General features: G+C 43.8%; 1 protein-coding gene across 1 annotated transcript in view; it reads right to left on the reverse strand.

Annotated features, from left to right (window-relative positions):
* PYGB (glycogen phosphorylase B) overlaps positions 1–23,576 on the reverse strand; it is a 68,246-nt gene that overhangs the window by 21,651 nt on the left and 23,019 nt on the right. The window contains 9 exon segments of the mRNA XM_038751072.1: positions 491–634; positions 2,600–2,682; positions 5,093–5,204; positions 8,276–8,338; positions 8,340–8,408; positions 10,264–10,367; positions 13,450–13,497; positions 13,500–13,527; positions 20,660–20,761. Of these exon segments, the coding sequence (XP_038607000.1) occupies positions 491–634; positions 2,600–2,682; positions 5,093–5,204; positions 8,276–8,338; positions 8,340–8,408; positions 10,264–10,367; positions 13,450–13,497; positions 13,500–13,527; positions 20,660–20,761 (753 nt within the window).

Raw genomic sequence — 23,576 nt, forward strand, 5'->3', positions numbered from 1 at the left:
CTGTGGGGATGGGAGAGAGGATGAATGAAGGGTGTCAGGGTGACCCAGAAAAGAGTTGAAGAAAAGGAAAAGAGGGCTTAGTCAGGGAAGGCCTCTTGAAGGAGATCTGCCTTCAATATGGCCTTGAAGTGGCGGAGAGCAATTATCCGCACGATATGAGGATGGATGGCATTCCAGGCCAGAGGCAGGATGTGGGAGAGTGGTTGGCGGCAAGACAGATGAGACTGAGGTGAGAAAGTTAGCATAAGAGGAACAAAGTGTGTGGGCTGGGTTGTAGTAAGAGAGTAGGGAGACTGAAGTGAGAAAGTTAGCATCAGAGGAACAAAGTGTGTGGGCTGGACTGAGGTGAGAAAGTTAGCATCAGAGGAACAAAGTGCGTGGGCTGGGTTGTAGTAAGAGAGTATCGAGGTAAGGTAGGAGGGGGCAAGGTAATTAAGTGCTTTAAAGCCAATGGTGAGGAGCTCAAGGAACAAAGTGCACAGAAACCCACCTTGTCTGGGAATGTTTCAAAGCAAGTTCTCACTGGATCTCGACAACCAAACTTGGATGACTTGAAGCGGCGTATGATATCCTGAAGTGTGGCAGCCACCACAAAGTATTCCTGCTTCAACCGGAGCTCCTTTCCTTCAAAAAACTAGACAGACAGGTTACCCCACTCCCACCAATCCCCACCTTCAACAGGGAGCAAAATCAACAAGGGCAGAACAGCTAAGTTAAACATGTTTAGCACTGAGAACTAGAGCACTACTTGGTCCATGGGTTAAAATTGTTGAACTTTCTCTCACACAGCACTTAAAATCATTTTGCTCTGCGATGAACATGTCCTAGAGCCCTTTTGTGTCTTACGTCTCTTCTGTCTAGTTAGTCACCTTGACCCAGTGGAACCTGAAGCGGCATGGCTTAGTGGAAAGAGCACGGGCTGAGGAGTCAGAGGACGTGGGTTCTAATCCCGGCTCCACCACTTGTCTGCTGTGTGACCTTGGGCAAGTCACTTCACTTCTCTGGGCCTCAGTGACCTCATCTGTAAAATGGGGATTAAGACTATGAGCCCCATGTAGGACCACTTGATTACCCTGTATCTACCCCAGCGCTTCCAACAGTGCTTGACACCTAGTAAGCACTTAACAAATGCCATCATTATTATTTCTCATTTGTCACCTTTCCCATCTGGGGGCAACTTTGGGATAAGCAGGAAGGTCAACAGTTACAATAGCTCCTGCTTTTCTTCCCTGTCTCCCCAACTCCCCCATCCACCCTCTCCCTGCTACTCTGCCCACTCTAGATTGGATGATTTGGAGGAAAATGAAGAACCTGGCTGAGACTTTGGAAGAGGACCTGGGCTGAGACCAAGACCTAGAGTCACATGAAGAGGAGAAGGAAAAGGTGGAATAGGCTCCAGAGCTCATCCACTCAATCTCAATCATCCATTCAATCTCAATGACAGGTTTGCCTTCCTCTCCAAATCATTACTCAGGTTTAAAATAACCACAAATCATAATTCTTTGGCTTCTGGATTCTTCTTCTGCTTCTCTCACTCCCACTTCCCTTTTCCTAGGGCATTCTCCCTTTCCCATCAAATCCCATTCCTGAAGGACACACATCTCACTTTACTGCTGTTGACTCATATTGGAAAAACAATCAACCCCTAATATAGTTACTCAGACCCAAGGCCAAAAACTATTTTCCAGTATCTTCCTAGTCCCTTGCCTTCACCGAATCCTTATCTTTGGATCCTGTTTGAGAATCCAGGTCTTTCCAATGAGGATGGGACACAATGTAGCATTTAATTAGGGAGCCTGAGGGAAACCATGGAAGCACCAACCTGCCAAATGCTTTCTGATCATGTTGAAAAGAAAATGGCATGTCACATAGAAGCCACTTCTTTTAGACCACCTCTTAGATATTTTGCATAAGAAAAAAAATTGAATACTTAATAATAGCCCTAACAGCCTTTAGAGATCAGATCAGGAGGCTTTCTTAAAGATCCCAGTTTAGTACATATCCAGGGCACCTGACAATGTAGAACACTGGAGCACTCTAAGGGGGTTCAAAAGTACCACCCATTTTAAAGCAGGGGAAATAAAACAAAGCCATAGGCAGGGCTGGGATTAGAGGCTGAGCACTTTCAGAGCTCAGCCCTCTACTCTCTCCAAGAGTTTTAAGCGCTGAACAATACAATTATGTCCAACAGCAACAGGAATCTGTGACATGGGTTGTCAGGTACTGGAACAGAAAAGGGAAGGAAATCTTAATAGCTTAATAATAATAATTAATTGTTTAATAGAGAATAACTTCTTAAGAAGCAGCTCCTAAAAAGCAGAAACAGATTTCTGTCCACCCCACTGATAGAAATCTTCACATGAAACTACATTTACAAACAGCAGGATTAATCTCCCACCATTCTGGCTTATCTAAATTTACAAAAGTCAAGTAAAAAAAAAATCAGAATCCTACCTGTTATCAGAGGAAAGACGTTTCTAAAGACATGAAGATTTCTCTTTAAGGGCAGACTCACTTCTCATTCACTAAATCACAGTTTCCTTTCCCTCACTACATAAAAAAAGGTCCAACATAAAGACTAAAGAAAACTGTTACTTACATTATCATTTGGATACAGTACTCTGGAGATGTTTTCTGCCAGATTTCTATCCAGGACAGCCTCAATGTAATCCCCTACGTTAACTAGAGAAAGGGAAAGTACATGTTCATGAAACAGCATGACTTGTGAATTTGTTTAACATTACAGTGACCTTATCATTTAGGAGACAAGCATTCAACTCTAGGGTCATTCAACACCATGGGTAACCAAGTATTTCAAAATCAATCAATAATACTTATTGTTTACTGTGTGCAGGGTGCCATGCTAAGCACTTGGGAGAGTACAATAACAGAGTTGGAGGATATGTTCCCTTCCCACAAAAAACTCAGAACTGAGGGGAAAGGGAGGAGGGATGGTTTCCCTAGAACTTGAGTTCCAGCTGGATAGAGTGAGGGCATGAGCATGGCCCTCTCTCTATGTCATCCAGGTTCACTTGGGAAAGCAGTAAAAGTAGTTACTAAACACTTACTGTGTGTAGAACATTGTACTAAACACTGGGAAACAATACACAGTTGGGAATTAGACACGGTCCTTGTCCCTCAGGGGGCTCACAATCTAAAAGATAGGGGCTCAATCTGAACCTCTAGATAGAAATTTATCTGCTTCGCTGAACCTGGTCCTGTACAGGAGACGCAGCATGGCTTAGTGGCAAAAGCACGGGCTTGGGAGTCAGGGGATGTGGGTTCTAATCCCTGCTCCGCCACTTGCTTGTCGTGTGATGTTGGGCAAGCTGCTTCACTTCTCTGTGCCTCAGTTACCTCATCTGTAAAATGGGGATTAAGACTGTGAGCCCCACATGGGACAACCTGATTACCTTGTATCCACCCCAGCGCTTAGAACAGTGCTTGGCACAGAGTAAGAGCTTAACAAATACCATAATTATTATTACAGTGAGAAACAGCATGGCTTAGTGGATAGAGCACGGGCTAGGAGTCAGAAGGGCCTGCATTCTAATCCCAGCTCCACCATATGTCTACTGTGTGACCTTGAGCAAGTCACTTAACTTCTCTGTAAAATGGGGATAAGTGTGTGAGCCCATGTGGGACAGGGACTGTGTCCAACCTGATTAACTTGTATCTACCCTAGTGCTTAAAACAGGATTTGGCACATACTAAGCACTTAACAATTACCATAATTATTATCATGATTACATTTGGACATCTTTAAGGCTTTTCTGCTGGAGGCTCTGAGAAAGTTATACAGGCTTATTAAAGTGAATCATAAACTTCAAAAACATTATTTAAAATATACCTGATTTTTTTCCCCAAGCCCATCAGGACACACAAAGCTGGCCCCAAACTCAAAGGAAATAGGGAGGAGAAACTATGGAGATATCTAAAAGGATGAAATTCACTGCTGGGGACCCCCTCCCTAAGGATTAAGTACCAGGGACTATAAGGTGTCTCCCCCTAGAACAAAGCCAATAACAACAGAGGACTGGGAAAGTAGGGGCACTACTTAACTAGGGAAGAAACCCTTCAGCCACTTGTGGGGGAGGCGGGAAGCATAATGTTTGGGTAAATGATCCTGGAGAGCCAGGTCATGGAAGAAATATTCTCCAAGTTGGGGTCCAGAGGTCAGAATCCCAGAGAAGAAAGGCTCCTACCACTGAAGGTAGGTGGGGAAAATGATCATGCCTAAATTCTGCAACTCCAGAAAGTTGGAACTCCACATTGGAACCTGGGAGTCCCCAGGGGAAGAAGGGCACAGACCAGAACAATGTGTGCCCTGAGGCGCTAACAGGAAACAATAATGATAATAGTAATAATACAGTAGTAGTATTGTCACTATTAAGTAAAAAGTGTCCTGGAGAAAAGAGAAAGTGTTAAAAGGGAAAGTTGCTTTGGATTGGAATTCTATGCTACTGGTTGCCTAGTCAATACTTTCATCTTGTCTGTTCGAAATCAACCTGTCTGTGGCACAGGCTCAGAAATCTCCAAGGTGCTGGAGTGACCTGTTTTCCAGTAGAAACTGAGGGAGGGGAGGAAGGCTGGGGTCTTCCTTCGAAGTTCCTGCAAGATCCCTGTGTCATTCAGGAGGGATGGTTATTTGCGGGACAAGCAGAGGGGATAGCGGTCAAAGGAGTGTAAGACTGTGGGGAGTCCCAATCTTACGGGTCCTTGGAAGGGAAAAGCTGGAGGGTTTTAGGGCTCCAAGGATGTTATGCAGGGCTCGGACTCTCCTAAGAGGCTCCAGGGCCTTTTTCAGGTGGGATGAAGGGCTGAGTAGACCCTGGAATGTCACCAGGAGTATCCCTTCTGGATCCAGTGCCCTTGGGCATTCACTGAATCTCCATTCGAGAAAGAGGAATGTAGTGAAAATTCTGAGTATCTTTTCTGGCTCTGAACATCCAGCCCTGGACCGGGAGTCACTGAGACAGATTTCACACTGTAAGAAGTGAAAATCATTGGGCAGGTGAAGAGTTCAGGATGACCCCAGGGAGAGAAGAAGGAGGTGCAAAGTGGTATCAGAATGCAAGGACATGGGACGTACATTCCTGGAGGTTGAAATCATTAGGAGCTTTGGCAGACCACAGTCTCATCGTATTAACAGTGTTGTTCCTGTAGCCCGGCACTGGAGTGTCATATGGCATGGCTAGCACCACCTGTGAGGAGAAAGAATCCTTTGTTTTTTTTGTTCCAGAGTCAGCAACCACATATCCAGTAAGGAGCTGCTCTCTCCCTAACAAAAATTTAAGCACTTACACTGTGGACTGGAAGGCAAGGAGACAGCACAGCCTAGTGATCAGGATTGGGGGTCAGGTGGACCTAGGCTCCAGCCCCAGCTCAGGTGCTCTCCTGATTTGTGACCTGGTAGGTCACTTAGTTTCTCTGTGTCTACAACTCTCTTAATTTTCTTGTCCTTACACCGTGAGACAGGGACTGTCAACTCCAAATAATGTGCATCTCCCAGGACACTTGGCACATAGTATGCCTTATTAAAGGCTATCAAAGAAATTTATTAAAATATCATTATTACTATAGAGAGTAGAGGACAGGCCCGGGAGTTACAAGGACCTGGCTTATAATCCCGGCTCCACCACGTGTCTGCTTTGTGACCTTGGGCAAGTCACTTCACTTCTCTGTGCTTCACTTACCTCACCTGTAAAATATGGATTAAGACTGTGAACCCCATGTGGGACAGGGACTGTGTTCAAACTGATTAGTCTGTATCTACCCCAGTGCTTAGAACAGTGCCTGACACACAGCGTTTAACAAATACCATTATTACTATTATGAATACCTAAAGCTCAATTAGACTCAGTTCCTCATGTACATGAGATTCAAAATCTGAGTGGAGAATGACAGGTACAATTAAAATATACACTAACAAGAAAAAAGATTTAAAATTCAACAGTTTTAAAATACCATTAGTAAAATATGTTAGCTAACTACTATTTGGGGAAGGTAGCGTGGCCTAGTGGATAGAGCATGGACCCGGGAATCAAAAGGGTCTGGGTTCTAACCCTGGCCCCACCAATCATCTGTGTGACATTGGGCAAGTCAACTTCACTTCTCTATGCTTCAGCTCCCTCATCTGTAAAATGGGGATGACGACTGTGAACCCCATGTGGGATAGGGACTGTATCCAACCAGATTAGCTTGTAACTACCCCACCGCTTAGTACAGTGCTGGCACATGGTAAGTGGCTTAACAAATACCATTAAAAAAAAAAAGGCACAATTTCCAGGGGACCATTTCAGGCCAAAGAGTCTTTGGTGAGAATTTCCACAACTGTCCCAATGTTCTAAAGGTTGGATAGGATTTTCTTCAACTGCTTTCTCAGTCATGGATAAAGGGATAGGAGAAAGGTATGGAAGACCCTTGCTTCAAAAGGAGAGATGTAGGTTCTGATTTCACATTAACCAAACACCAATATAAATGTTCACAGCTGAAAAAAATTCAAGTCATCAAAGGTCTGAAGGGCTAAAGTGTTCACTGAATTTCTTATTGGGATGTATTCCATGTCTGCAATTTTCATCTTTAAACACTCACTGCTTTAAACTACTTTAAACCTGGACTACTGCCCAGTATTTTGTACACTGTCATAATAATAATGGCATATTGTCAACCTAAAAATTCCATCTCCTACCCACCACGTAGTTATACATTTTTTTTCCTGTTGTTTCTGGAAAGATCACATCAGGCTTAGGAACTTTCCGAGGAAAATGCGTTCCTGTTCTTGAATCTCTGTTGCTTCTGGAATCATTAAATAGGTTCAAATGAACTAAGACACAGCATGGCATAGTGGAAAAAGCACCGGATTTGGAGTCAAAAAACACCTGGATTCTTATTCTGGCTCTGTCACTTGTCTGTTGTGTGAGCTTGGGCAAGTTACTTTCTGTTTCTGTGCCTCAGTTTCCTCATCTGCAAAATAGGGATTCAATACCTCTTCTCCCTCTTACTTGACTGTGTGCCCCATGAGGGAGAAAGACTGTTTCTAATCTGATTATTTCACATGTAGCTCAGAGCTTTTTATTAGTTGTAGTACTAGTATCATTTCCTTAAAATGTTAAACGTAAGCTGAAGACACTTAAATAGAGACCCCAAAAATCCCCCAATTGGAAACTAAAGTGACTGTATAAATCCTAGGACCTCAAGACAGTGGCACATGGAATTTCAAAATGGAACTAGACAAGAACCCTTGCTAGTTTGGCCATGGTTGACTTCCTAATGAGTGACCGTTAGACTTTACCTCAACTCTCCTAACTCTTAGAACAGTCAGATAGTGGGGGCATATGGATGAAAGCCTTGAAACCAGTGGTGAGGATTCTTTCCTTGATGCGAAGGGATGGATGCTGAGAGCCAAAGGAGGGCTTCTGAGGGGAGGGGAGATGTGGGCCATACGTGATGTTTTAGTGAAGACGATCAATGCAGTAGCAGCATGGAGTACAGCTTGGAGGTGGAGAATTAAAATTGTGATATTTTATTAGCACTTACTATGTGCTTAGCACAATAATAATAATAATAGTAATTATGGTATTGGTTAAGCTTTTACTATGTGTCAAGCACTGCTCTAAGTGCTGGGGTAGATACAAACTAATCAGGTTGGACACAATCCATGTCCCACATGAGGCTCACAGTCTTCATCCCAATTTTACAGATGAAGTAACTGAGGCACAGAGAGGTGAAGTGACTTGTCCAAGGTCACACAGCAGACATGCAGTGGAGACAGGATTAGAACGCAGGTCCCTCTGACTCCCACGCTGATGCTCTATCCACTAGGCCATGCTGCTTCTCTAAGTGCTTCTATACTAAGTGCTGAAGTTGATACAAGATAATCAGGTCCCACATGGGGCTCACATTCTAAGTAGGAGGGAGAACAGATATTGAATCCCCATTTTGCAAATGAAGGAACTGAGGCCCAGAGAAGTTAAGTCACTTGCCCTTGGCTGCACATAGCAGGTAGGTGGAGGAGCTGGAACTAGAACCCAGGTCTTCTGACTCCCAAGCCCAGGGTTCTTTCCTCTAGGCCATGCTGATGCAGTAGCCTAGACAGGGTAAGTACACCAGAGTAGCAGCAGTTTGGGTGGAGGAGAAGGGGCAGCTCTGGAAAGGTAAACATTGAAGTGACAGTACCTCTCAAGGCACAGACCAATTTTCAAGCCAAAATCAACAGGTCTCCTTTTTCCCACCTTAATTCCTTTCCTTTCTAAGAGCTAAATGATCTTGAAACCTGAGTATCCAGCCATTTACACCATCTTGTTGTGTGCTCCACTCTCCCATAGAAATGCACGGGGAAGCATGTACTCAGGACGAGCTTTCTCCCAGGGATTGCCATAGCGCAGCCAGTCATCAGCTTCTTCAACCTAGAAGAACAGCAACATCAAAAATAATTCAGTAAGGTCCATAGAGGGCAGGTCAAATTCCTTCACTCTATTGCCTACAAGGCCTAGCACATTTAAATGACTTTAACTAACAGCCCAATCAGAGGAACCATAACAACCTGCAATATCCCTAAAAAAAAACAGTTGCCTGGCAGAGTGGGCCCAAGGGTCTGGCAGTAGGTCCAGAGTAGGTCCTGGCAGTAGTGTGACTTACCAGCTGCCAGAAGAGGGCAAGATATACTAAGTAGGGAAACAGTGAAGCTTTGTTAGGATTGCTGGCCTCAGGTTGCCAACAGCAACTGGTGATCAGGCTGAAGAATCCCTTACAAGGTTGACCAGATACAGCTGGAATAGGCTGGGACACCAACACACACTCAAAAATCAGAAGACACAAAATTTCCCACCATTTTGTCAGAGGTTGAAGTTAGCCCATACACCAAGGCACTACCCTGTATTAGGCCAAACCCAGAGAGGATCAGCAGCCTGGATTTTATTTCCTGTTTACAACAACTATGTTGTTAATTCAATACAAAATGCTAAGGGGCCTAAATGTTTAGCACATTTAGAAAAATTCCACTCATAAATCAAATGATTAGTGGTCAAACAGAATCTGGTGTTAATACTAACATAGAACACTAAGGTAGTAGGTGAATTTTTTTAACTTGTTTTCGGGTTTTTTTAAACAAGAAAATAACTTAATATATAAAGCAGACACAATCTTTGCCAGAAAAACCTGACAGTCAAAACACAAAACTAGCAGATGGCGAGCATATGAAATTTGTCAACACAGAAAACTGTGCAGGCAAAAACACTGGGGTCAAGAACTGTTTGGCTAAATAAAGACATGAGGTCCCCAGTGGGCTGCTGGAGTGAAACATTAGAAATGTTGGATAGTTCACCCTTAAACATGAGATGAGGGAAGTAATCAATATGTTGGCCAGGGGCTCAGGTGTTGACTCCTCCAAGCCCAATAGGTACTTACAGTGTGTTGTTGAGAGAAAAAACACAAACACTGCTTAAAATAAAAACTTTATTTGGTCGTTAGCCAACATGACAGGAAAATATTTGTAATGCATGATCTAACATGTCAGGGAAATATTGTTTTCTGTGACTTCAGAATTAGCTGGCTGTCTTGCCACTTGAGCATGTGCCAATAGTCAATGGAGGTCTATAGGAAAGGAGAGGGAAGGCAAAGCCCTCACTCCCCCGACAATACCACCATTCTTTTACCCCACCAATTTCATCCCTCCACTGCCTTCTCCATCCTCCCCAAATCTCCTTCTACTCTTCACCTCCATCTCCCAAACCTCCTCCCTCATTTTCACTCTCCTAAGCTGGATAAATAGGACCACAAAAGTACACTGGCAAAGGAAGGGAGGGAAGACAGACAAGTAGAAAGAATGAAGAAATCAGAGTTCAAGAGAATAAGAGACAAAAAAGGAGAAGAAAGACAAGGCTATGGAGAACATGTCATGTAAGTACTGCCTCTCTCCTGCCTAGAAATCCCTCCTGAGAACCAACCTCTTCCAGAACACATTCCTCAACTAATGTCCACCGACCCTTGCAACATTATCCAAACAGTCAAGCTTAGCACAGGTGCAGTGTGTATATCAACAAATATATGTTTGGGCATATGCACTGGTGACTTCCACTTGATAGTTCAACAGAGTGTATTGTTAATGAAACAAGAACACACCTAAATCTTCAACCTACCTTTCTCCATTTTGCTGAAGATAATTAAGTTTCTAGAGAAGGAAAATTAGGCAAACTCCTTAAGATAAGGATCCTATACAACAAAGGGAAACAGATACAAGGAAACATACATATCCCCACATACCTGCCAGCCATTGACAATCTTCTGATTAAAAATGCCAAATTCATAACGGATCCCATAGCCATAGGCTGCCAGACCCAAGGTGGCCATTGAGTCCAGGAAACAGGCTGAAAATAAAGCAAAGTAAAAAGGAGTTTCTCATTACCCAACAGAAGTTATGAACCCCATGTGGGACATGGACTGTGTCCTACCTGATTAGCTCATATCCACCCTATAGTTCAGTAAAGTGCCAAGCACATAGTGAATGCCTAACAAATACTATAAAAACAACAATAAACCTGAAGAATGACTAAACCTAGCTTATCTCTCAGATCGAAGCTGTGACGATTCCAACCAGGAATCTCTCAACAGATTAGCTTGGTTTTTACTGAACAGTATGGTTCTCCCTACAGCTCATAAATGTGAGTAAGATACTCAGTAAGATACTGAGTAAGATACTCGGGCAACTGCAACTTTCAAACACACTCCCCTCTGGTTGTAGTTTTGTAAGGAGAGAGAAAACAGGAATTAGAATTCATTCTGTTCTCCTGTAACACTGAAGGTAATGTTTTGTGTTGAGTCCTTGTGCTGAAGGAAAATTCATGTTACCGTACATGGGACTTGACTGACACCACTTGCATGGATACCACCATTTCTTCTGACATCACAATCCATTCAAATAAATTCCCCAATAGCAATCTATCCAAAATACATACATGAAAACACATTATGGAAGAGCTAAGTGTACTGGGCTCCTGTGAATTTCCTGCTTCACAGTGTATCTGTGAATTTCCTGCTTCAGCATCATAATGGGAGTCAATGAAATACTGAAATGCAAGCAAAGCAGGTTGCTGGAGGGAGATCAGAGGCCATTATGGGCTACTTTTTAGGGCTCTAAGACCCTGAGGAGATGTGGCTGCAGAGATGAAGATTCTGGATAATTTGGGAACAACAAACTTTTTTCATTGTAGAAAGACTTCCAAACTCTCTCCTTTGGATTGACCAAAAGAAATCAGCTCCTTCCCACCTACTGTAGACTAAAGAAAAATTCAGACCACTCATGAATATTAAAGAAAAGACGATGATGATGAAGGTATTTGTTAAGCACTTACTATATGTCAAGCACTGTTTCTAAGTGGTGGGATAGATACAAGCTAATCAGGTTGGACACAGTCCCCTGTCCCACGTGGGGCTCACAGTCTTAATTCCCATTTTACAAATGAGGTAAATGACGCACAGAGGAATGAAGTGACTTGTCCAAGGTCCCACAGCAGACAAGTGGCAGAACTGGGATTAGAACCCAGGTCCTTCTGGCTCCCAGGCACATGCTCTATTCACTACGTCAAGAAAGTTCATTCATTCATTCATTAAATCATATTTATTGAGAGCGCTTACTGTGTGCAGAGCACTATACTAAGTGCTTGGGAAGTACAAGTGTCTCGAGGTGACCCTGGGGTAACGGCCATCTCAAGGTCAAATACTATTTTGTGACCACCTGATCCAGCAGGTAGAACTTGGAAGTGAGGATGGGATATTGCCCCCACAACCAAAACTGCTAGATCGACAGCCTAAGCCGGGAATACAGAAGGTGTCCCTCGCCCCCAGTGCCAATCAAATTAGGTATGGAGGAGGGGGGGAGGGCAGAGATTGGACAGGACTGAGGCCAGAAGCTGGAATGGCCTAGGGGGCACAGGCAATAAATACCTGTCGCCTCTGACCTTCGGGGGTCAGAACACCAGGACACGCAGCAGCAGCAGCCCACGAGTCTCTCTCTGCCCAGAAGGCCAGATGCCCGCTCTACAACCAGAACCAACACACTGAGGCAAGGGCCGCGGGACAGGTGAGTGTCTCGTGGGTGGGACCCAGGTACCCCACTGCTGATGGGAATCATGAGTGGATTCCTCCCATGTAGGGAGAGAACATGGTGAGAGCTAGTCGCCCACCACGTGCGCGGGTAATGTAATGAATTCTTCCCATGTGGGAAAGTAAGTGGATTCTTCCTGAGTGGGAAGTGCACATGGGTGAGAGCTAGCCGCCTCACCCACGCACGATTAATGGTATGATTGTGTTCCTCCCATGTAGGGAAGCTCTAATATTGCTAATTGATTATATTCCTCCTGAAAGGGAAGTTTAATCCATTGCGCCTAAACAATTACATAAATTCAATTCGCCTCGTGGAATAAATTTTATATAAAACTCAGGCTTTCTGTACCTGGCCTCTCTCTCTCTCTCGCCTCGCCGATCACTGAACGAACCCATCCCCAGACGACGGGTGACAACAAATCGGCAACATATAGAGACGGTCCCTACCCAACGAAAGGGGGTCACAGTCTAGAAGTCATCCAAACCCATGACAATCTACTTAATGTTTTGAATAGAAATATCTTGCAACTGCTCTAGATGCTCCCCACAGGGCTTATATTCATTTTCTAGCATTTGTTCTGCTCCATGGGGCTGGACCAAACTCAAATGATGGGATTTAATAGGAATGCTGGCAGAAGAGTCCTATTCAACTCCCTGGAGCAAACTAAGTTTGGTGATCATAGTGACACGAGTGCACCATATGGAGTTTGTGGATGGGCTGCTGAATTTGTAGGATTAGGCGGATCTGAAGACTTGGAGAACCCCTCCCTCTGCCCATCCGCCAAGCTAGCTCTCTTCCTCCCTTCAAGGCCCCTGCTGAGAGCTCACCTCCTCCAGGAGGCCTTCCCAGACTGAGCCCCTTCCTTCCTCTCCCCCCTCATCCCCCTCTCCATCCCCCCCATCTTACCTCCTTCCCTTCCCCGACAGCACCTGTATATATTGTATATATGGTTTGTACGTATTTATTACTCTATTTATTTATTTATTTATTTTACTTGTACATATCTATCCTATTTATTTTATTTTGTTAGTATGTTTGGTTTTGTTCTCTGTCTCCCCCTTTTAGACTGTGAGCCCACCGTTGGGTAGGGACTGTCTCTATATGTTGCCAATTTGTACTTCCCAAGCGCTTAGTACAGTGCTCTGCACATAGTAAGCGCTCAATAAATACTAGTGATGATGATGATGAAGTGCACCGACTGACTTGGCCCATCCCTTTTCCCCTCGTCTCTCTGTTCTGGGGGACAGTCAAGTTTGATCGAAATCTAGTTGAGGAGGGTCTGGCGGTCCAGCAATTCTGGCCCACAGAGCAGGTACTCCCTGCTGAAGGATTTAGAAATAAATTACCTGCCAATCTCCCTAAGCCTCCATTTCCAAGGCCAGCATCTTCTTCTATTCTTCCAGTTCTTCCAAGTCCAATCCCAGCTAGAAATAAACACAATGCTGAATTCAATAAATCATCTAAGAGGAAAATAATTTAATCCCACTGCTGCAAAGAATAAAAAGAAGCATACTTTTTCCTTTTTGGTAGCCTACTCAATGCAAATATCCCTTGTCCCAACTTCAGAAATTGTCTTAAGATATTTCAAATCACTGTAAACCCCTCATACACACCTTAAGAGCTCAAAGATATTCGATGTCATACTGATAAACCAAATTTAAGCTGACAAAATTTCACAACAGCCAAGCAGGTGGGAGGTGATTCTAATCGTAGGGGCCCTGGAAAAATGGGCAGTCAGTGAGTTAACCAAATAAATGGAGAAACTACTTTATGCAGAGCAACTGTACATAACACTAGTTGGAGTACAACAGAGTTAGAAGACACAATCCCTACCTCATGGAGCTTATAATCTAGCAGGGGAATGCCCTCCCTCCGCACATCCGCCAAGCTGGCTCTCTTCCTCCCTTCAAAGCCCTATTGAGAGCTCACCTCTTTCCAGGAGGCCCTTCCCAGACTGAGCCTCCTCCTTCCTCTCCCCTTCCTCCTCCCCCTCCCCCCTCCCCCCCCCGCTTTACCTCCTTCCCCTCCCCACAGCACCTGTATATATGTTTATATGTTTGGTATGTATTTATTACTCTATTTTATTTGTACATATTTATTCTATTTATTTTTATTTTGTAATATGTTTTGTTCTCTGTCTCCCCCTTCTAGACTGTGAGCCCACTGCTGGGTAGGGGACCATCTCTATATGCTGCCAACTTGTACTTCCCAAGCGCTTAGTACAGTGCTCTGCACACAGTAAGCGCTCAATAAATACAACTGAATGAACGAATTGAACGAATTGAAAGCTTATTACAGAGAATTTACAAATACAAGAAGAGAAAGAAAAAATGAGTATGTATCTAAGTGCTTACTAAGCAAATACATTAAGTGTTATAGGTGGGTGCAAGTGCATAATTGAGTACAAAACTGGCACAGGAGTGCCAAGGTAACAGTTACGGGATAGATATGGGAAGGAAGAAAAATTAATCATGGGATAACTTATTAGAGAAGATGTAACTTCAGAAGGGCTTTGAAGATGGCAAAAAGCTGTGGTCTTGAAGAGGGAATTCCAGACAAGAAGGGCAACAACAAAGGGTTGAAGTTGGGAGAGACAAAAGCACAGCAGCAGTGAGTAGGTTGCCTTGAAAGAAATGAAGAGTGAGAGCTGTAGAGTAGGGGGGATGAGAGTGGATAAATAAAAAGGAAAGAGAGTTGATGAAGTACCTTAAGGACAAGGGTCAGAAGTTTCGGCTTGATGTGGAAAGGAATGAGTAACCATCAAAGGCTCCGAGGCATAAGTATATGAGTGTGGAATGATGTTTTAGAAACATGACCTACGCAGCAGACTGACAAATGGAGGAGGAGAGGGAGAAAAAATTGAGATTACAGGTAGTGAATAGGATGGTCAAGCTGGGATATGACAAGGTGCCTGGACCAGCATGGGGGACCTTTCTGACCAAAATGTAGTAGGTCTTGGAGTCTTGTGGGAGGAAGAATGGACGGGATGTGGTGACAGATTAAATGTGGGAGGCTGAACAAGAACAAAGACAATGCCAGTGTTGTGGGCTTGAGAGAAGGGAGGGATACTTGGTGGTGGTCAACTGTGAAGGGAAAGTTGGATGAAAAAGAGGATTTGGGAGGGAAGTTGAGTTCAGTTTTTGGATGTAGTGTTTGAGGGTGCCAGCAGGGAAATCCATGTAGAAATGTCCTGGAAGCAGAAGGAAATGAGAGACTGAAGGAGAAAGAGAGAGTTCAGGGCTAGCAAAAACAGATTTGGGAGTCATCAACATAGAGGTGGCAGTTGAAACCATAGGAGAGATGAGGGTTCCCCAAGGGGAGTGAGTATAGAGAAGACAAGGGGGCCCAGAGCAGAGCTTTGAGTGACACCCATAGTTAGTGGGTGGGCAAGTGGTGGATACTAACAAAAGTATCTGAAAGGATCAGCCAGAGATATAAGAAGAAAACTAAGGTTAGATAGTGTTTCCAGGAGAAAAAACTGGTCCTCGGTGTCAAAAGCATCAAGAGGTTGAGGAAGATTAGGACATTCTGAAGTCTGTTAGACTTGGCAAGCAGGTCATCATGGACCCTTGAGAGAGCAGTCTCAGTGGAGTTCATATTCCAGGGGATCAAAAAGGGAGTTGGACGAGAGGAAGGGGAAGCAGTGAAATCTGCTTCCCACTCAAGGAGTGTGGACATGAACAAAAAGGGAAGGAAATGAGGTGGATAGGGTGGGTGGTGCAGTGGTTTCCAGGGAAGGTTTTTTTTTTGTTTGTTTTATTAGGATGAGGAAATAAGGGTATTATGGCAAGGCAGAGGGGAACTAGTCATCAAAGAATGGTTGAAGATGGCAAATCACTAAGGAAAACTGGATGTAAATGTTTGTAAAAGATGAGAAGAAATGGGGCTGGAGGTATACGGAGTGGGACCATGGGAGTTTCGGATGTGGAGAGGGCTGAAGGAGGGGGTAGTAAAGACAACATCTCTGACTTGTAAGAATGGCACTGAAAGAAGCCTCATGTGCTATTTTTAGGTTAGTTTGGATAGTTTTGTCAACAAGCTGTTACAAGAACATTTGGGATTAATTGCTTTCAGTAGAAATGCAAATTAAAGCAAGTTGATACGTTTGTTTGAGAAGAGCTTATACAATATTGAGGGAGACAATGAGGGCTATTCAATTGTCACAAATGCTCCAAGGTGCTACAGAATCTATAAAACAGCTGTACAATATAACTGGAAAGAATTACCAAGTACCCCAAGGGTGTGGAATATTTCGTGTCTCAGTTTTTAATTCAGGAGTTCAACCTCTCCCAGCAGCCCAAATGCATTTGGAATAAGCTTCCCAGATTAAAGAAACAAGCCTCCCAGCTCCTGAGGTTCTTAGGGCTTCAAAGTTCAGGGAGGGTCATCTGAAGGTCAGGAGCAAACCTCTGCCCATCCTCCTCAAGCCTATGCAGGAGTGGAAGGGTGGAGCAATAGCTGCACAAGGTCCAGAGTTTCCAGGCCACTGGGGAGACTTATATCATCATGGGTATTATGAAGCACTTACTATATGCTAAGTGCAGGGATAGACACATGGTTATCATATCAGACAAAAATCCCTGACTGATATGACAAGGCTCGTGATTTACCTTATCCCCATTTTACAGAATGAGGAAACCGTAAACACTGAAGAAACAAGCTCAGAGAGGGTCAAACAAAAATTCAGTGAGTAGAGCTGGAATTAGAATTTGGGTCTTCTTGACTTCCTGTAGTAGTAAGAGCTTACTGTGTGCAACTGGACATAATAATAATAATAATAAATAGTATTTGTTAAGTGCTTACTATGTGCCAAGTACTGTTCAATCTAAAACGTTCTAAGCTCTTTCCATTAGGTTACACTGCTTTTCAAAACCAGCCAGTCATCATCAGGGGAGGATCTTGCAAACGAAGCATGAGACTGTAGACTGTAAATTCTACATTAGACCTGTAAGCTCATTATGGGCAGGGAACATATCTGCTAATGCTGTTGTACTCTGCCCAAGTGCTCAGTACAGTGCTCTGCACATAATAAGCACTCAATAAATACCACTGATGCACAAAAGTAATCCGCTAGAAGCTTGGTCCCAGAACCCTGAGCCTTCAATTTACATTCAGCACTTGCTAGGAGTTTGGGACTTTAGGATGCTCTGACTATTGGACAGTTCCTCCTAGTAGTTATGGACTGTGAGCTTACTGACATTAAATTTTTTTGCTGGGATTCTAATTGTTGTTTTTTTCCCCTCGTCTCACTGTCTTCACTTTCTCCTTCACTTCTTTTCAGGGGAGCCCCCTGTGAGGGAAGGGCAGTGCCTGAATCAATGAGGAAAGCTTTACTGGAGGAGGAGAGATTTTATGAGAGCCCTGAAGGTAAAGAGAGCTGTTGTCTGTCAGATTAGAAGGGAAAGGCAGTTCCAGCTGATGGAACAGCATTAGGGTGGGAACAGAAGCAGAAGAGTCAAGAGCAAAGTACAGCTAGAAGATTAGCTTGGGAGGAAAGAAACAAGCTGGAGAGTAGTAGTAATAGTAGTGAGTGAACAGAGTGAAAATGTAAAATGTAAATGTACAATAAAAAGAGTTAGTGAGAGATGCAGTGTGGCTAGGAGAGAGCACAGGCCTGGCAGTCAGAAGATATGGGTTCTAATCCTGGCTCTGTCACTTGTCTGCTGTGTGCCCTTAGGCAGGTCACTTTCCTTCTCTATGCCTCAATTTCCTCAACTGTAAAATGGGGATTCAATACCTGTTCTCTCGCTCCCTTAAACTGTGAGTCCCATGTGGGATAGGAGCTGTGTCTTATCTGACTGTAATTGTATTTACTCCAGTGCTTAGTACAGAGCTTGGTGTATCATAATGTGGGTGTATAAATATTAAAAGCTGTAATCATTATCATCTTATTTTAACTTCTCAGAAAGTGCACACATCCCCTTTTCCTCTTTTGGTAAAAGGAGATTATTATTGATGATTTCTCAGGAATATTGGAAAAATACTCTAAAAGGTCTATTTCTTTAAAGTGAGTCCAGTAGGTAGCGTCCCACTAGCAGTCTGTTTTTTTGCCTTGTCTGGGATTTGCCATGGAAGGAAGGACATCCAGGAGAGGCCAGGGAAGCTAGGAGGGCAGCCTTTCCTGCTCCGACTTGCCAAGCTCCGCCTCCTAAACTTCTCTCCCAAACCAAGAGGGCCATGCTGATGCAGTGGAGCCAAAGACCTCTCAACTTCATTATTTCCAGTGGGAACTGAGGCTGGCCTAAAGGCACATACAAAGAATTAGTCACCAGTAGGCTGGGCTTTGTGGATCAGCTAGTAAGTACTTCTTTGAATTTCCTAAAGATACCAGTAGGGATTGTGTTAAGAAATGGGGGATACTACAATAGCAAATAGCAGCTAGATGCTTTGCTAGGGAAGGGTGTTGTCTATTAGTTGACTTGTGCCCTTACCATAGCAACACATATGTTGCAGTGACAAAGATGAAAACTTTTACATAGTAAGAAACTTATTTGAATGGTCGATGCCAAATGTATGTAACTATGACCAGCACACATTAAAGCCTACACAGTGATCACTATGGACAGAAAAGTGATCATCAACATTTTCACTTTCTGGAGTTATTGTTCTAGTCACTGATTCTTCATAAAATTTCCTGCAGGTATTAATTTTAACTACACATTGTAAATTAGACGACGTTTTTCAATAGTGCTTGGGCAGAGTGTCTAACAATCAAAATATATGAAAAACATATTTGCCTGATTCAATCTGTCATATCTGTTGAGCACTTACTGTGTGCAGAGTTCGTTTTGCATAAGTGGCATATTGGGATAGTACAATCTATTCAGATTTCATTCATTCAATCGTATTTATTGAGCACTTACTATGTGCACAGCACTGTAGTAAGCACTTGGGAAGTATAAATTGGCAACATATAGAGATGGTACCTACCCAACGGATTTGGTAGATATGTCCCCTGCCCACAGGGAGCTTATTTAAAAGAACAAATTTATGTTAATGGGCAAAATAAAACCGTATGAGAGCTACTCTAGAACTTCAGGCATATATTTTACAAATGTTACTTGAAGTTGCAGGCTGAAATTACATCTAATTTTATGTTCTATACAACTTGCTCAGCATTTCATGTTAATAACAGAAATGTGATGAATGATAGAAGAGAATCAAGGATTAATAATGAGTCAAATCACTTAAATACAAGGCTTTAGAATGGGAAGCCAATTCTATTTACTGAATATCTACTGAGCGCAAAACACTGAAGACATTATCCCTGACAAGATTATGATAATGAAAGATATAATAGACAGCTGAAGACAATACAAAACAATCAGTTCTGGTTTGATCCCAAATGATCCCAAATCTGGTGGGTTGTTCCAAGAGTTGTGACTTTGAAAATTATACTAGGTTATACAGATAATAAAAAGCAACTTTTTGTTATGTTTTATATACTATTATCAAGTCAGCACTCTGCTTCAGCATTTTCTGAACTGCTGCTGGAACCTTCTGAACTGCTGCTGGAACCTTTGGAGGGTTCACAATTCTCCAAATATCCCACCATTAGATAAGCCTCAGGAATATGTGAGCAAGGTCAATTCCAGTGAAGAGAGATGAGAACCTTTTAGAGTCCTCAGAAAGAACCCTCATGGAGCAGCCATGCCACCATGTGCTCAGGCTTCTGTAAGGCCTCTTTAGGCTTCCAAATACCCTTCGTCTGCCTGTCAATCACTGTTGGTGCCTCCCTCCCTCCTCCCTCCCAGGAGTCAAGGTCGGGAACTGGGAAGACCTGAGATCATGGAGCTGGCTTTTGGAAATGTTAGCCTGTTGGGGAGGGTACCAAGAGACTCCCTCCACTAAGGCATAACCTGTTTCCGATCTGATTATCCTGTATCAACCTTAAGGTTTAGCACAGTGCCTGGCACACAATAAGCACTTAATAAACATCACAATTAAAATAATCATGACTGCCCCCTCCAAGGACTGTTTAGATGTTCATGAATATTTTTATTGTCCTTGATTTTGATCTTTGTCCCCTATGTGCTCTTATTGTCCATACTTTGTCAATAATTTATTTCTCTTTTCCAAATGTCTGTCTTTCCCCACTGAATACGTGTATTCATCCTAATACTTAAAACAGTACCATCACCACTACTACTACTCAGGAGTACCAATGGGGAAAAGATAAACAATAAACAATCCCCTTGATTCAACATCCCCACCTCCAACCATGACGTGTACCTACCCCCCACCCACACCCAACTGCAACCATGGTAACAATCTCCTTTAACCTTTAAGAGAAATTCTGCTCTGGCAGAAGGTGTGAGAATATTGGAGGTGCAGATAACCAACAATTCAGATGGGGTTCCTCAATTGAAACTATGGTGAGAACCCCCCTCTAACAATCACTTTCAGAAGTCAGATAAGGAAATCCTGGTCACCATTGAGGAAGTCTGCACCTGTTTTCTTTTTGCTCTTTGGTGCCTCTGTCCCCTGGAGGCACTTCTCTGAGTCACTGTTTCCAGTTCCCATTGTCTTTCAAAGTGAGAGTCAGCTCAATTATACCTGATAAATTGCTTCATCACAGGCATTCTGGAGACCCAGGTTGATCATTGTGTTCTGCAGGGTACGGCCCATATAGAATTCCAAAGACAGATAATAAATGCGCTGTGGAAAAAAAGAGAATCATTATTTCAACCACACATATTTAGTACGCAAAGGCTCTGAATGCCCATGTCCGATCTGGAAAATGTTTTTCTAAAAAATAAGTTAAATAAACATTCAGGCTTAAATTTGCCCTTAACCTTGTCATAATAAGATCTTTGAGATTAATATTGCAATTCTTTCCAGCCAACTATAGATTGCCTCAAAATTTGGAAGGTGTCAATGAATTCATTTTGAGAGCTGACAAATTCAATTGTATTTATTGAGCGCTTAGTACGTGCAGAACACTGTACTAAGCACTTGGAACAATACAGCAATAGAGACAATCCCTGCCCACAGCAGGCTCATGTCTAGAGGGGGGGGGAGACAGACAACAATACAAATGAACAGGCATCAATATAAATGAATAGAATTATAGATATATGCTCATATACATAAGTGCTGTGTATATGTATGTTATATGTGTTATATGTTATATGTATATGTTTTTGTACATATTTATTACACTATTTATTTATTTATTATTATTTATTTATTTATTTTACTTGTACATATCTATTCTATTTATTTTATTTTGTTAGTATGTTTGGTTTTGTTCTCTGTCTCCCCCTTTTAGACTGTGAGCCCACTGTTGGGTAGGGACTGTCTCTATATGTTGCCAATTTGTACTTCCCAAGCGCTTAGTACAGTGCTCTGCACATAGTCAAGCGCTCCAATAAATACAACTGAATGATGATGATGATGCTGTGAGGCAGGTGAGAGGGGGAAGAGCAAACGGAGTACAGTCATGGTGGTGCCGGAAAGGTGAGGGGGAGCTGAGGAAAAGTGAGGGATTAGTCTGAGAAGGGCCTCTTTGGAGGAGGTGTGCCCTCCAGGAGGGGCTTTGAAGTAGGGGAAGAAGTGATTAGCAGATTTGAGAAGGGAGGGTGTTCGAGGCCAGAGGTAGGGACGTGGGCCAGGGGTCGATGGCGGGACAGGGCGAGAACGAGAGACACAGTGAGGAGGTTAGGCGGCAGAACGATGTTGGGACTGCGAGGCCTAGGCGCTGTGTAGAAGGAGAGAAGGGAGGTGAGGTAGGAGAGGGGGCAAAGTGTGATGGAGACGCCTTTGAAAGCCAATAGTAAGGAGTTTTTGCTTCGATGCGAAGGGTTGATTAGGCAATCACTGGATGATTTTTTGAGGAGGAGGGGTACGACCTTGCCCTGAGCGTTTCTGTAGAAAGATAATCCATGGCAGTAGAGTGAAGTACGGACTGAAGTGGGGAGAGGCAGGAGGTTGGGAGGTCAGAAAGGAGGCTGATGCGGTAATCCAGTCGGGACAGGATGAGTGATTGTACTATCAATCAATCGTATTTATTGAGCGCTTACTATGTGCAGAGCACTGTACTAAGCGCTTGGGAAGTACAAATTGGCAACATATAGAGACGGTCCCTACCCACAGCGGGCTCACAGCCTAGAAGGGGGAGACAGAGAACAAAACAAAACATATTAACAAAATAAAATAAATAGAATATATATGTACAGATGAATAGAGTAATAAATATGTACAAACATAAATACATACATACAGGTGCTGTGGGGAAGGGAAGGAGGTAAGGCGGGGGAATGGAGAGAGGGAGGAGGGGAGAGGAAGGAGGGGGCTCAGTCTGGGAAGGCCTCCTGGAGGAGGTGAGCTCTCAGTAGGGCCTTGAAGGGAGGAAGAGAGCTAGCTTGGCGGATGGGCAGAGGGAGGGCATTCCAGGCCAGGGGAAGGGCATGGGCTGGGGTCTGATGGCGGGACAGGCAAGAAAGAGGTACAGTGAGGAGGTTAGCAGCAGAGGAGCGGAAGGTGCAGGCTGGGCTGTAGAAGGAGAGAAGGGAGGTGAGGTAGGAGGGGGGCAAGGTGATGGAGAGCCTTGAAGCCGAGAGTGAGGAGTTTTTGCTTGATTCGTAGGTTGACAGGCAGACACTTTGAGATTTTTGAGGAGGAGAGTAACATGCCCAGAGTGTTTCTGCACAAAGATAATCCGGGCAGCAGAGTGAAGTATGGACTGAAGCGGGGAGAGGCAGGAGGATGGGAGATCAGAGAGGAGGCTGATGCAGTAATCCAGTCGGGCTAGGATGAGAGATTGTACCAGCAAAGGTAGCAGGTTTGGATGGAGAGGAAAGGGCAGATCTTGGCAATGTTGAGGTGAGATTTAGGCAGGCTTTGGTGATGGATTGGATGTGTGGGGTGAATGAGAAAGGAGAGTCGAGGATGATACCAAGGTTGCAGGCTTGTAAGATGGGAAGGACGGTAGTGCCGTCTACAGTGATGGGAAAGTCAGGGAGAGGGCAGGGTTTGGGAGGGAAGATAAGGAGTTCAGACTTGGACATATCGAGTTTTAGATGGCAGGCAGACATCCAGATGGAGATGTCCTGAAGGCAGGAGGAGACACGAACCTGGAGGAGGGAGAGAGCAGGAGCAGAGATGTAGATTTGGGTGTCATCAGCATAGAGATGAAAGCTGAAGCCAGTTGGGAACGAATGAGGTCACCAAGGGAGTGAGTTTGTAGATCGAGAACAGAAAGGGGACCAGATGAACCGTTGAGGAACCCCTACAGTAAGGGGATGGGAGAGGGAGGAGGAGCTGCAAAAGAGACTGAGACATGAATGACCGGAGAGATAAGAGGAGAGAACAGGAGAGGACGAGTCTGTGAAACCAGTTGGATGCGTGCTACAGGTGATAGTGGTTCAGATAGAGGAGGAAAGGGCGGATCTTGGCGATGTTGGGAAGGTGATGAAACTGACGGGATTTGGTGACGGATTTGGATATGTGGGTTGAATGAGAGAGGGAGTTA

The sequence above is a fragment of the Tachyglossus aculeatus genome, chromosome 9, assembly GCF_015852505.1.
Source record: "Tachyglossus aculeatus isolate mTacAcu1 chromosome 9, mTacAcu1.pri, whole genome shotgun sequence".
Taxonomy (NCBI): Eukaryota; Metazoa; Chordata; class Mammalia; order Monotremata; family Tachyglossidae; genus Tachyglossus; species Tachyglossus aculeatus.